The sequence below is a fragment of the Chlorocebus sabaeus genome, chromosome 20, assembly GCF_047675955.1.
Source record: "Chlorocebus sabaeus isolate Y175 chromosome 20, mChlSab1.0.hap1, whole genome shotgun sequence".
Classification (NCBI taxonomy): domain Eukaryota; kingdom Metazoa; phylum Chordata; class Mammalia; order Primates; family Cercopithecidae; genus Chlorocebus; species Chlorocebus sabaeus.
The window spans coordinates 93,752,998-93,764,817 of NC_132923.1; the positions used below are offsets into that span (position 1 = coordinate 93,752,998).

At 41.6% G+C, this 11,820-nt stretch overlaps 1 protein-coding gene and 1 long non-coding RNA gene across 2 annotated transcripts in view; one reads left to right on the forward strand and one right to left on the reverse strand.

Moving 5' to 3' along the window:
* LOC103224977 (uncharacterized) overlaps positions 1-7,069 on the forward strand; it is an 86,575-nt gene extending 79,506 nt beyond the window's left edge. The window contains exon 6 of the long non-coding RNA XR_005240357.2: positions 6,968-7,069. This is a non-coding gene — a long non-coding RNA (uncharacterized lncRNA). The remainder of the gene's footprint in view (positions 1-6,967) is intronic.
* The window catches only part of CFAP57 (cilia and flagella associated protein 57), a 76,180-nt gene extending 64,397 nt beyond the window's left edge, over positions 1-11,783 (reverse strand). Inside the window, exons 1-5 of the mRNA XM_007979113.3 lie at positions 11,591-11,783; positions 6,902-7,218; positions 4,879-5,165; positions 3,401-3,608; positions 2,228-2,380 (exon numbers count right to left, since the gene is read on the reverse strand). Of these exons, the coding sequence (XP_007977304.2) occupies positions 2,228-2,380; positions 3,401-3,608; positions 4,879-5,165; positions 6,902-7,218; positions 11,591-11,747 (1,122 nt within the window). The 5' untranslated portion in view covers positions 11,748-11,783. The remainder of the gene's footprint in view (positions 1-2,227; positions 2,381-3,400; positions 3,609-4,878; positions 5,166-6,901; positions 7,219-11,590) is intronic.
* Between the last annotated feature and the right edge of the window lie 37 nt (positions 11,784-11,820).

Sequence of the window (11,820 nt, forward strand, 5' to 3'; positions counted from 1 at the left end):
AATTGGGAGTCCTGAAACAAACCCATGTGTCAACTGACTTCCAACAAGATGCCAAGACTACTCAATGGAGAAAGACTAGCCTTTTCAACAAATGATGCTGTGACAACTGGATATCTACATGCCAAAGAATGAAGTTGGACCCCTATACCATCCCATATACACAAATGAATTCAAAATGGATTAAAGACCTGGATGCAAGAGCTAGCACTATGAAACTCTTAGAAGAAATATAGGGGTAAATCTTCATGACCTCAGGCATTGGCTTCTTAAATATAACACGAAAAGCACAACCAACAAAAGAAAAATAGATAAATTCGATTTCGATTTCATCTAAATTGAAAACTGTTCATCAAAGGACAACATCAAAAAAGTGAAAAGACAACCCACAGAATGGGACATATAGTATTTGCAAATCACATATCTGATAAAGGACTTATATCTAGAATATATAAATAACTGTTACAACTCAATAATAAAAAGACATATGACTCAATTTTTTAAATGGGCAGAAAATCTGAATAGACATTTCTTCAAAGAAGAATTACAAATTTTTGAAAAGATGTTCATGAAAAGATGTTCATCATTAATCATCAGGTAAATGCAAATCAAAACCACAATGAGATACCACTTCTTACCCACTAAGATGGCTATAATAAAAAAGATAATAAGTTTTGGCAAGGATATAGAGAAATCAGAATGCTCATATACTGCTTATGGGAATATAAAATGGTCCAGTCACTTTGGAAAACAGTATGACAGTTCCTCAAATAATTGAACATGAAGTTACCATATGACTCAGCAATTCCACTTCTAGGAAGAGAAATGAAAACCCATCCATATAAAAACTAGTTGCATTATTCATAAAAGCCAAAAGGTAGAAACAACCCAAATATACAAATTTGGTGAATAAAATGTAGTATATCCACATAATTAAATATTATTTGGCCATAAAAAAGGAATTAAGTACTGATACATGCTACAACGTGGATGAACACTGAAAACTGGCCATGTGTGGAGGCTCATGCCTGTAATCCCAACACTTTGGGAGGACAAGGTGGTTGGACTGCTTAAGCTCAGGAGCTCAAGACCAGCCTGGGCAACGTGCTAAAAACACAAAAGCTAGCTGGATGTGGTGGTGTGTACCTGTAGTCCTAACTACTTGGGAGGCTGAGGTGGGAAGATTGCTTGAGCCCAGGAGGTCAAGGCTGCAGTGAGCCATGATTGCACTACTGTACTCCCACCTGGGCAACAGAGCGAGACCCTGTGTCAAAACAACAAAAAAACCCATTATGCTAAGTCAAAGAAGCCAGTCATAAAAGTCCACGTTTTATGATTCCATTTGTATGAAATGTCCAGAATAGGCAATTCTATATATAGAGACATAAAGTAGGTAAGCGGTGGCCTAGGGCTGGGGTGGGGAGGGGTGATAATTGGGAGGATGGAGGAATAATAATAGCTAAAGGGTATGGCTTTTTAGTTTTTTGAGGTGATAAAAATGTCTGAAGGCTGTCTATGATAAATGGTTGCATAACTCTTTGAATATACTAAAAACAACTGAATTGTATACTTTGAATAGGCAATTTGTATGTGAATCATAACTCAATTAAGCTGTTATAAAAAAAAAGCACCATTACTGAGAAAGATATGTTAAATCTTCTACTGTGATTGTAGATGGTTTATTTTCCTTGTTGTTCTGTCCAGTTTCACTTTATATATTTTGAATCTATGGTATTAGGTACATACAGACTTAAAATTGTAGTATCTTATTGGTACTGAGCCATTTTAAGTACAATATGATCTCTGTCTTTAACAGTGCTTTTCTTATTGTAATGTCTGCAGTGTATTTATACCAGCTTTCTTTGTTATTCCAAAACAGTTAAAAGGAAAAAGAAACATTTTTATATATACACATTTGTGTACATGAGCAAATATAGCAATAGATTAAATGGCTTAAAATGCAATTTCTGGGTAAAAGGATATGTGGGATTTAAATCTGAGACAATGCCAATGTGTCCTCCAAAGTTACTGGAGCAATCACAGTCCCACTGAGTCTATCAGCATGCTTCTATGTGAACATCTTAAAATTAGAATTTTGTTTTGCTCTGTGTGAAGGGGATGCATGAGTTTATGCTAACTTATTTGGATTAAAATTTGCCCACATGGTGACCAGTCCCCCAGCCAGGCACACGGGTCCTGGTCTGGAAGGACCATTGCTGAGAAGACTCACCTTGCTGATTTCTGTCAGGGACATGGTGATGCTGTAGAGTTGGTTCTTACTGGTGCTGGCAACCAGAGTTTCCTCTGAGGGGCTGAAGCATAGGCAGAGAACGTCCTGTTTGTCAGACTGACTTGGATCATTGCTCTGCAGGTCCACAGGAATCTGCTCAAGATGCAAAACAGCTATCAGTAATGTCCCCAGGTTGTCAGTGGGCCTTAGGCTTTCAGAGTTTTCTTGGATGACTTTAGCTTACAGACTCCCAGACCAGGCTGCTTCCTGGGATCCCCCTATTCTTTGTTTGTTTTTTTTTGAGAGAGGGTCTGGCTCTGTTACCCAGACTGGAATACAGTGGCTTGATCTTGGCTCAATGCAACTTCCACCTGCCAGGCTCAAACCATCCTCTCACCTCAGCCTCCCAACTAACTGGGACTACAGGTGCACACCACCACACCTGGCAAATTTTTTTTTTCTTTTTTTTTGAGACAGAGTCTTGCTCTGTCGCCCAGGCTGGAGTGCAGTGGTGTAATCTTGGCTCTCTGCAACCTCTGCTGCCTGGGTTCAAGCAATTCTAGCTGGAATTACAGACACATGCCACCATGCCTGTTTACCTTTTTTTTTTTTTTTTGAGAGAGAGAGTTTCAATCTGTCACCCAGGCTAGAGTGCAGTGGCGTGATCTTGGCTCACTGCAACCTCTGCCTCCCAGGTTCAAGCTATTCTCTTGCCTCAGCCTCCCAAGTAGCTGGGACAACAGGCATACACTGCCACGTCTGGCTAATTTTTGTATTTTTAGTACAAATAGGGTTTCACCATGTTGTCTAGGCTGGTGTCAAACTCCCGACCTCATAATTTTTTTTTTTTTTTTTGTAGAGATGGGGTTTCACCATGTTGCCCAGGCTGTTCTAGAACTCCTGAGTTCAAGAGACCCACCCGCCTTGGCCTCCCAAAGTGCTGGGATTATAGGCATAAGCCAATATGCTAGTCGATTTTCCTATTTTTAAACTAACTCTGTTCACCTCATCCTAAAACCTCTCTCAGGACAGATATCTCAAGTCACCATTTCACCATTTCTGCTCAGCAATCCTGCCCTATCCCTCCCCATCAGATGCCTTCTCAGAAAACTGCTGCTGGGGAACAAATGCCAATAGGACCCCTGTTTTGCTTCTTTCTTCTTCCCTCCTTACCCTGATTTCTCTGCTCTCACGGTAAAAATCCTTTCCTTCCATCTTCTCAAACAGCAGAACTCTCCCTGGCCCAGCAGAACAGGCAAATCCCTTTGAATAGGCTGCAATGGCAAACACCTGGGGCATGGACAGCTGGCTGTGGCTACTGGTCGCCACCATCTGTTCATAGGAAGGGAGTGGAGAACTGATTGGTGGAAATTCGATCAGGCTGGAAACCAAAAAACAGCATATACAATTTACAGAGACAATCTTGAGGAGATGGAATTCTGCTGGGGAGGAGAAAGAAGGCTGTCATTGGGTGTGACAGAAACCACCCAATGATCCCCTTTTCCATAGCCAAATACTGCCCTTTGGCTTGGGAACTGTACACAAACTGCACATGGCCAAGCCCAGAAGCAAGCGAGTACTCGGGGCGTGTGGAGTAGACAGAGGCAAGGGTGGTAGAGGAAGAGAGCCGCAGGTATGCTTGGGCCAAGCCAACGAGTCTGGGCTTTTTTCTGGGAGGCCTGGACCCCAGAGCTTAAGGACTGTGAACGCAGCTCCTGGAGAAGGTTATGGGGACTTTTTAGGAAGCTCCTAATTACAAAAAAAAAAAAAGAAAAAAAAAAAAAAAAGAGGATATGCCATTGGCATGGGGGGATGGTAGTGAAAATGGGTGGATTGAAGGTTATTGAGGAAGAATAATCTACAGGATGTCATTGGGGTTGAGGGCCCAGGTTCTGGCATCCGAGAGATCTGGCTTTGAATCCTGAGCCTGCCACTTCTCAGAGCAATGATCTTGGATAGGACACTTACCTCTTTGATCCTCAGTTTCCTTGTCTATAAAATGGGCATGATAATAGTATGAACTATATAGGGTAAGAATCAAATGGGAATATTTATGAAGTGTTTAAAGCAATGTCTGGTGCATGCAATGGTACATTCCAATCCACAGGAGATATGATTTTTACTGGTTGTCACAGCGGTAATGTGGCATCTCTCTTACCATGGTCAATAACCACTCCTTCCTGAGACTGCACTTTACCCCATCCTCTGTCAGATTTACCTAAAACATTTCCTTGCATTTGTTGGTCTGTCGCCTCCTGCTGAATTATAAGTTCCGTGAGGACTTGTGTCCCCAGCATCTAGCAAGAGATGCCTTTTGTATACTGCAAGGGCTTGGTGGACATGAATCAACTCATTAAATTAGTCACTGTAAAATATGTTTCTAAAACTATAGTTCTGAAGACCAGCCATATTATAATGCTTATAAAATGAGGTTAGGTATAAAAAATAAAAAGAATTGTAGCTAGCCTATGGTTACAACTGTTAAATTTGTGCTTAAATATAGATGAAAACTCTTCGAGAGGAAGAGGGAAAATGGGCATAGTTGACTTTTATGGCAGAGGGGTTATGAGTGGTTTCTAAAGAGTGCTGTCTTCTGTATAACGCTGTTAGTACAATGAATGTGGGAGTGCCAGCCCAGGAAGCACCATTACCTCTCTGATTCCTGGATGACATCCAGGCTCTTTGAGTCATGGGTGGGTTCTTTGACCATTATGCTGGTCTCCCAACGCTGATCTCCAGATTCAAAGAGGAAGAGTTTGCCTGTGTCAGTGCCAACAACAATCTTATCATCAGCCACCCAGGTGTGGGCTAGGTAGTTTTGGGCCTCTCCCCTCTGAAAATTGGTTTGCTTCAGGGTTCCCTCAGTGAAACGGAGAAGCTTAAACATCCCATTTCCAGTGACACACACCTGAGTGTTATCCTGTGGACTGAAGCTCACCTGTAAAATGTGAGAGAATTGAAGAAAAAAAATTATGAAACTAATCTCGATGGAATTATTTCCCATTTTACAAGTTAATATTTATTTCAGGCTGCTCAGAATATCTCCTAAACATCACAAAATCATGTAATTTTATGCTGCATTTGATAAGGGGACACATCTATAATCCATTATATTTATCCATTATATTTATAGGGATATGAGTCAAACTAGGAGTCAAACTAGGAAATCTACAAAGGCCAAAGAGCAGAATGAGCAGCTTTTGACAAGAGCCACACCCAGTGCCGACAAAATGGAATAAAGCTCAGCTGGAAACACAGAAAAAGAGGGTCTGATAGGTTTACATAGCCCTGTCCAGGAGGAAAGAAATCACATGTCAGGGGATGCTATGTGGTCTCCTACCAACTGAACATCCTTCAACCACAGCTCTTATCCCAATATACACCTGCTCCTCTAGTTACAATGGGATCATGTCCTGATAAACCCATCATAAGCTGAAAATGGGCAAAGCCATGTGGCCACACAGCACCACACTGTAGAGTACCTTGGTTGTTACCTTCGTGACTGAGTGGCTGACTGGGGGCTGTGGCTGCAGCTGCTGCCCAGCATCATGAAAGTATATCACTTGGCCTCTTTCTCCAGAGTGCATATCACTCTTGTACCATTGTAAAGATGAAAATTTTAAGTTTAACCATAGTAAGTTGGGGACTACCTGTACAGTAATAGGCAGTCAACCTGCTGTCCTGGCTAGATAGTGAGCAACTTGAAGGGCTGTGACTTTTTCATCTCTGTTTTCCCAGTGCTGGATTCATCATGGGCATCCAATAAATGGTTGCTGAATCTACTTAGTCAGAGCAGGAGGTGCTTCATCAGGCCTCACTGTGGCCTGGTTGAAATCCTCTTCTGGTTCTACCTGCCTTTGGTCTGATTCTGGAAAAATCACTCAGCAGCTTTCTGATTACTATTATAATTTCACCTCGCAACTTCTCTACTACTAGGAAGGGAATACACTGGATAAATAATGTGAGCGTTCTGGTTGTAATATGCTGGTTTACACATCAACATCTTGTGGGTTGAATAACTGAGTCTATGCCCGAGACACTGATTAGCTAGAATCCCTGAACATGAACAGAACTGAGTCATAGAACTTGTGGAATTGAGTGCTAGATCCCAGACTAGGGTGAGTGAACCAATATCAAACCTCCTTGGGACCCCTTGCCTAAGCCATCAATCAGGTTCCTGAGGGGTCTTCTTCCTTTTGCCCTCAAGACACAATAGAAGGTTCTGCTCCTTACATAACTGCAACTTCAGCAACAGCTTCCTAAAGACCTACCACTTTACGTCACATTTCGGAAATCTTCCTACTGCCCGGCAACGGTGCTGGAAAAAGAGGATAGGACCAGGGAGAGAAAGTAAGTTTTATTAATCCACTTCTGGGCTAAACCTGTGACCAGAAAGCAGTTCTGGGCCAAAGTAAAGAAGATAGGAGCTGGAGCCGGGGAACTCCTAGCTCTGCTACTCACTACCTCTGTGATCTTGGGTGAGTTACCTAACCTCTTAGAGCCTCAGTTCTCTCATCTGTAAAATGGGGATAATGATTGTGCATACCTTATATGGTTGTTGCAAGACTAAATATAAAAATGCATGGAGGAAATTAGAACTGTGGCACACAGCACTCAATAAAAAGTAGTTCTATTTTTTATAATTTTCATGATACTTGTCACACTACTAGGTACCTGGTAGACAGGGTTGTTCTGAGTGTCGATTCTAACAATGGCCATTACTTTCTGTTTTTCCCACAGCCAATAGACAAGATTTGACTCTGGAGGTGATGTCTGAGCCAACAGGTATTTGGAGTCTGGAGAAAAAGCCATGCTAATAAATTTCTGAACTTGGAAGTCAAAATTATTAAGAACTTTGCGCTTCCGGCAAGGGATGGATGACAATTCATAAATGGTGATGGCAGGTTTTTCTTGCACAGTCTCAGAGATAGCGAGATACCGCCGATTGGGACTGATGGACAAGGCCAACATGCCCTGACTCTTGTCTGAGCCTGCAAACAGAGGAAAAAGGAAATAATCAGGGTAGATCACACTTTTCACCAGGATTCAACAGGAACCAAGCACAGTAGTGGGCACTGGAGTGGACAGTGGTGGACACAAAGAATAAAGGCGGCCTTGCCATAGCTGTGTTTGGGCATTATGAAAATGACTAGGGGCCAGGCGTGGTGGCTCACACCTGTAATCCTGGCACTTCAGGGGGCAGATGACTTGAGATGGGGAGTTCAAGACCAGCCTAGCCAACAGGGTGAAACCCCGTCTCTACTAAAAATAAAAAAATTAGCCGGGTGTGGTAGCAGGTACCTGCAATCCCAGCTACTCGGGAGGCTGAGGCAGGAGAATTGCTTGAACCTGGGAGGCGGAGACTGCAGTGAGCTGAGATCGTGCCACTGCACTCCAGCCTGGGAGACAGAGGGAGACTCTGTCCCCAAAAGAAACTGACTAGGGCAGGCACCTCTGAGGATGAGGTGGGAGGAGAAGTCAGGGAAAGTTTCCTGAAGGAGGGCAGGGGGCGAGGTGAGATGGGGGCTGGGTGGCAGGTGGCAGTAAGAGCTTGAGCCAAGGGGTGGATGTGACAAAGGGTACGGCATAGCGCGAGAACTGCAAGCAGTGGGTTTGCTGGGGCACTGCATGTGAGATGGGGTGACCAAAGATGGGCCTAAAGGGGTGGAATCGGGTCAGACCATAGAGGCCTTTATTGCCTGAGTGGCTGGCTCATCACTCCTCCTCTCCTCCAGAGGCTGGGATGCCAACTACTGGATTCCTCAGCCTCCCCTGCAGTTAGCTGACGTGTGTGACATTCTGGACACGAGGTGGAGGCAGAAGTCTTCTACAGTGGCTTTATGATAAAGCTGGTGCTTCCTTAAAAACCAGACGGATGTATTCTATCCCCTTTTTCCTGAAATCTAGAGGTGATATCTGGAGATAGAGCTCTTATCTCACAACCATGAGGTAATAAGAATGAAAATGAAGGCTGTGATCCTCTAGAAAACAGAGCCTCAGGCAAAGATTAAAGTGTAAATACTTTATTTGGGAAATGCAATCAGGGTCACATTACGGTTTTTGAGGGCTCTAGGTACTTTTGATTTCATGGCCCCCTCCTTCATTAAAAAATGTTTAAAAATAGATTTACAGGCTGGGCGTGGTGGCTTACGCCTGTAATCCCAGCACTCTGGGAGGCCGAGGTGGGCGTATCACCTGAAGTTGGGAGCTCGAAACCAGCCTAACCAACACAGAGAAACCCTGTCTCTACTAAAAAATACAAAATTTGCTGGGCATGGTGGCCCATGCCTGTAATCCCAGCTACTCGGGAGGCTGAGGCAGGAGAATCACTTGAACCTGGGAGGTGGAGGTTGTGGTGAGCCGAAATTGAGCTATTGCACTCCAGCTTGGGAACAAAAGTGAAACTGTCTCAAACACATACACACACACATACACACACATATATACACGGTGTGGTGGCTTGTACCTGTAATCCCAGCTACTTGGGAGGCTGAGGTGGGAGGATGGGTTGAGTCCAGGAGTTCAAGACCAGCCTGGGCAACATAGCCAGACCCCAGCTACATAAAAAAAATTAGCTGTTCAAGGTGGTGCATGCCTGTATTCCCAGTTATTCAGGAGGTTAAGGTGGGGAGGATGGCCTGAACCCAGGAGTTTGAGACTGCTGTGAGCTATGATTGTGCCAGTGTACTCTAGCCTGGGCAACAGAGTGAGACCTGGTTTCTTAAAAAAAAAGAAAAGAAAAGAAAAGAAAAAAACTATGGAGGATGGAGTTGAGATGGTTTGGAGTTCTAGAAGGAGATAACAGAACAAAAAAGATACCTGTCCTTAGATCCAGGAATCTCAAAGAATCCCTAAGAGGATAAAAAATGAAAATAAAAACTATACTGTATGTCTGTGTGTATCTGTGTGTGTGTGTGTGTATATACACACACATATGTATACATGTATATATGATGTATATACATGTACATATATGTATATGGTGTGTGTATATATGGTGCATATTTTATACATATATATGTATATAGTGTATGTGTATAGATATATATACACACACACACCCCATAGACAGACATTAAACATCCAGAAAAAAAGATCATCTACAGAAAGACGATGCTGATAGCTAATTTCTTAAGCACAGCAACAAAACAGAAGCCAAAAAAACACAATGGAATACGATCTATAATGTGTTGATAAAAATTGCATACCTGTTGAAACTATCTTTCAGAAGTGAGGATAAAATAAAGTCATTTTCAGACAAAAACTGGGAGAGTTTATTAACACATTATCAGTAAATGCAGAAGGAAAATGATCCCCCCTGGAATATCTGATTTGTAAAGAGTGACGGTGGGCAAAGAGTTTGGTAAGTATGAGAACAAATATAAATTAATGTTGTCTGTATAAAACCGTAATTAATTAATATTGGAAAGTCATATGATCTTTTTTATTTCTGTTTTTGAGACAGGGTCTTGCTTGGTTGCCCAGGCTGGAGTACAGTGGCACGATCTCGGCTCCCTGCAACCTCCGCCTACCAGGTTCAAGCAATTCTCCTGCTTCAGCCTCTCGAGTAGCTGGGACTACAGGCACGTGCCACCACGCCCAGCTGATTTTTGTATTTTTAGTAGAGATGAGGTTTCACTATATTGGCCAGGATGGTCTCGATCTCTTGCCCTTGTGATCTGCCCACCTCAGCCTCCCAAAGTGCTGGAATTACAGGCGTGAGCAACTGCGCCTGGCCAGACGTCCATTTTTATCACCCCTATTCAACACTGTCTGGAGGTGCTTACCAGCACAGGTAGCACAAGAAAAAGGAAGAAAACCATTGTTATTTGTAGATAATATGATAGTCTATATAGAAATCCCTGCATAATCTATAGACAAATCATTAGAATTAATAATAATTTAGCAAATATGCTGGAAATAAACATTAATAAATAAAAGTCAACTGTATTTAATATAGTTTATTCCAACAGAATATCATGTGGTTGATAAATCTGACTTTATTAAAACTAATAATTTTTGTCCATCAAAAGATACTGTAAGGTAGGAGAAAAATGCCCCAAACTGGAAGAAATTATTTGCAAGACATATATGTATCTGACAAATTATTGGTATACAGAATAGATAAATTGTGCATGTAAATCAATAAAATTGCCAAAAATTTCCTGCACAACAAACTATAAAAAACAAGTAAAAGACTTGAACAAGGCATTTAACATACGACTAAATAGGAATAGCCCATAAACATGTAAACAGATATTCATCATCATTAATGATAGTGAAATGCAAACGAAAACCACAATTCCTTTTCTCAACTACTGGATTAGCAAAAAATTAGGAAGTTGGACAATACCAAGGGTTGGCAGGGTTGTTGAGGAATGAGAACTCTTATGCACTCCTGGTGGGAGTGTAAATTGGTACTATCATATTACTCAGTAAGTTTAGTCCTGGCCATGTGTCTTAGAGAATCTGCACAAATAGACAAATGTATACGCATGCAAGAATGTTTATAGTAGTATAGTTTGTAATAGCATATGATTGTTATTTCCCAAATGTCCCTAAACACTAGAGTGAATACATATATTTGAGACATTATATTCATATGATGGAACACTACATAGCAATACAATGAACTTGGTTATATGTATCAAGATGCATGAATCTCAAAAGCATGATGTTGAACTGATGCAGCAGGACACAGAATACAGGGAGAAGCCCTAGAACTGGTAATATTCTATTTCCTATGCTGGTGGCTGGGTTCACAGATCTACATTCTATTGTAATTCTTTAAATATTACATATATGTAGGGTACATTCTTTCATGTGTATATGTCACAATAAAAGGTGTCAATGCAACAAAAAATGGGAAAATGGATTCGGTTGTTGAAATCATGTATATCATGAACAGGACCACTGTGAACAAAAATAAGGGCTGTAATGTTATACAAATGGTTATTTGCAACTTGGGATAAAGTTTACAGTGTCTTCATCATACATGGATTCAAAAGGTGATGTAATGAAGGTGGTGTGCTCAGGAAAACTGTCAGACAACTCAAAAAGGGACTCTGGTAATGACAAAGGCAATGATATTGAAGATACCAAAAAAGGGATTCTTAACATATTTTCCTGAAATTACAGTGAAAAAAGTACTTTTAAATTAACATTTTATATGTGATTTTAACTACGTATGCGCGACTGATTAATCTAGTTTCATAATACAAGTCGCCATTTATTTCCTCTACCTTTATAATACTGCATATATATTCAAATTGGCCAAAATCTTTACAATCATCATGCTGGGATTATGGGGTTATATGTGGCACATACCATTCCTGTATATGTCAGGATGGAAAGGGTTTTTACCTGGAATGAATTTTTGCCATTTCTGATCCACATTGTACTTCACACAGTGATTTCCTGAAGGAAATATAATGATCTGTTCATCGAAGTAGAAGATATTGTTGGCCACGTGGGATCGAAGACCAAAAACATGCAGCGTCTGAGCTACCACGGCCGACATGATCTCCCGCCAAAGAGTTCTGCTGAACCACCAAGGCAGCGCTTCAGAGTGGAGAGCGTTGCCCCGCTCCGCC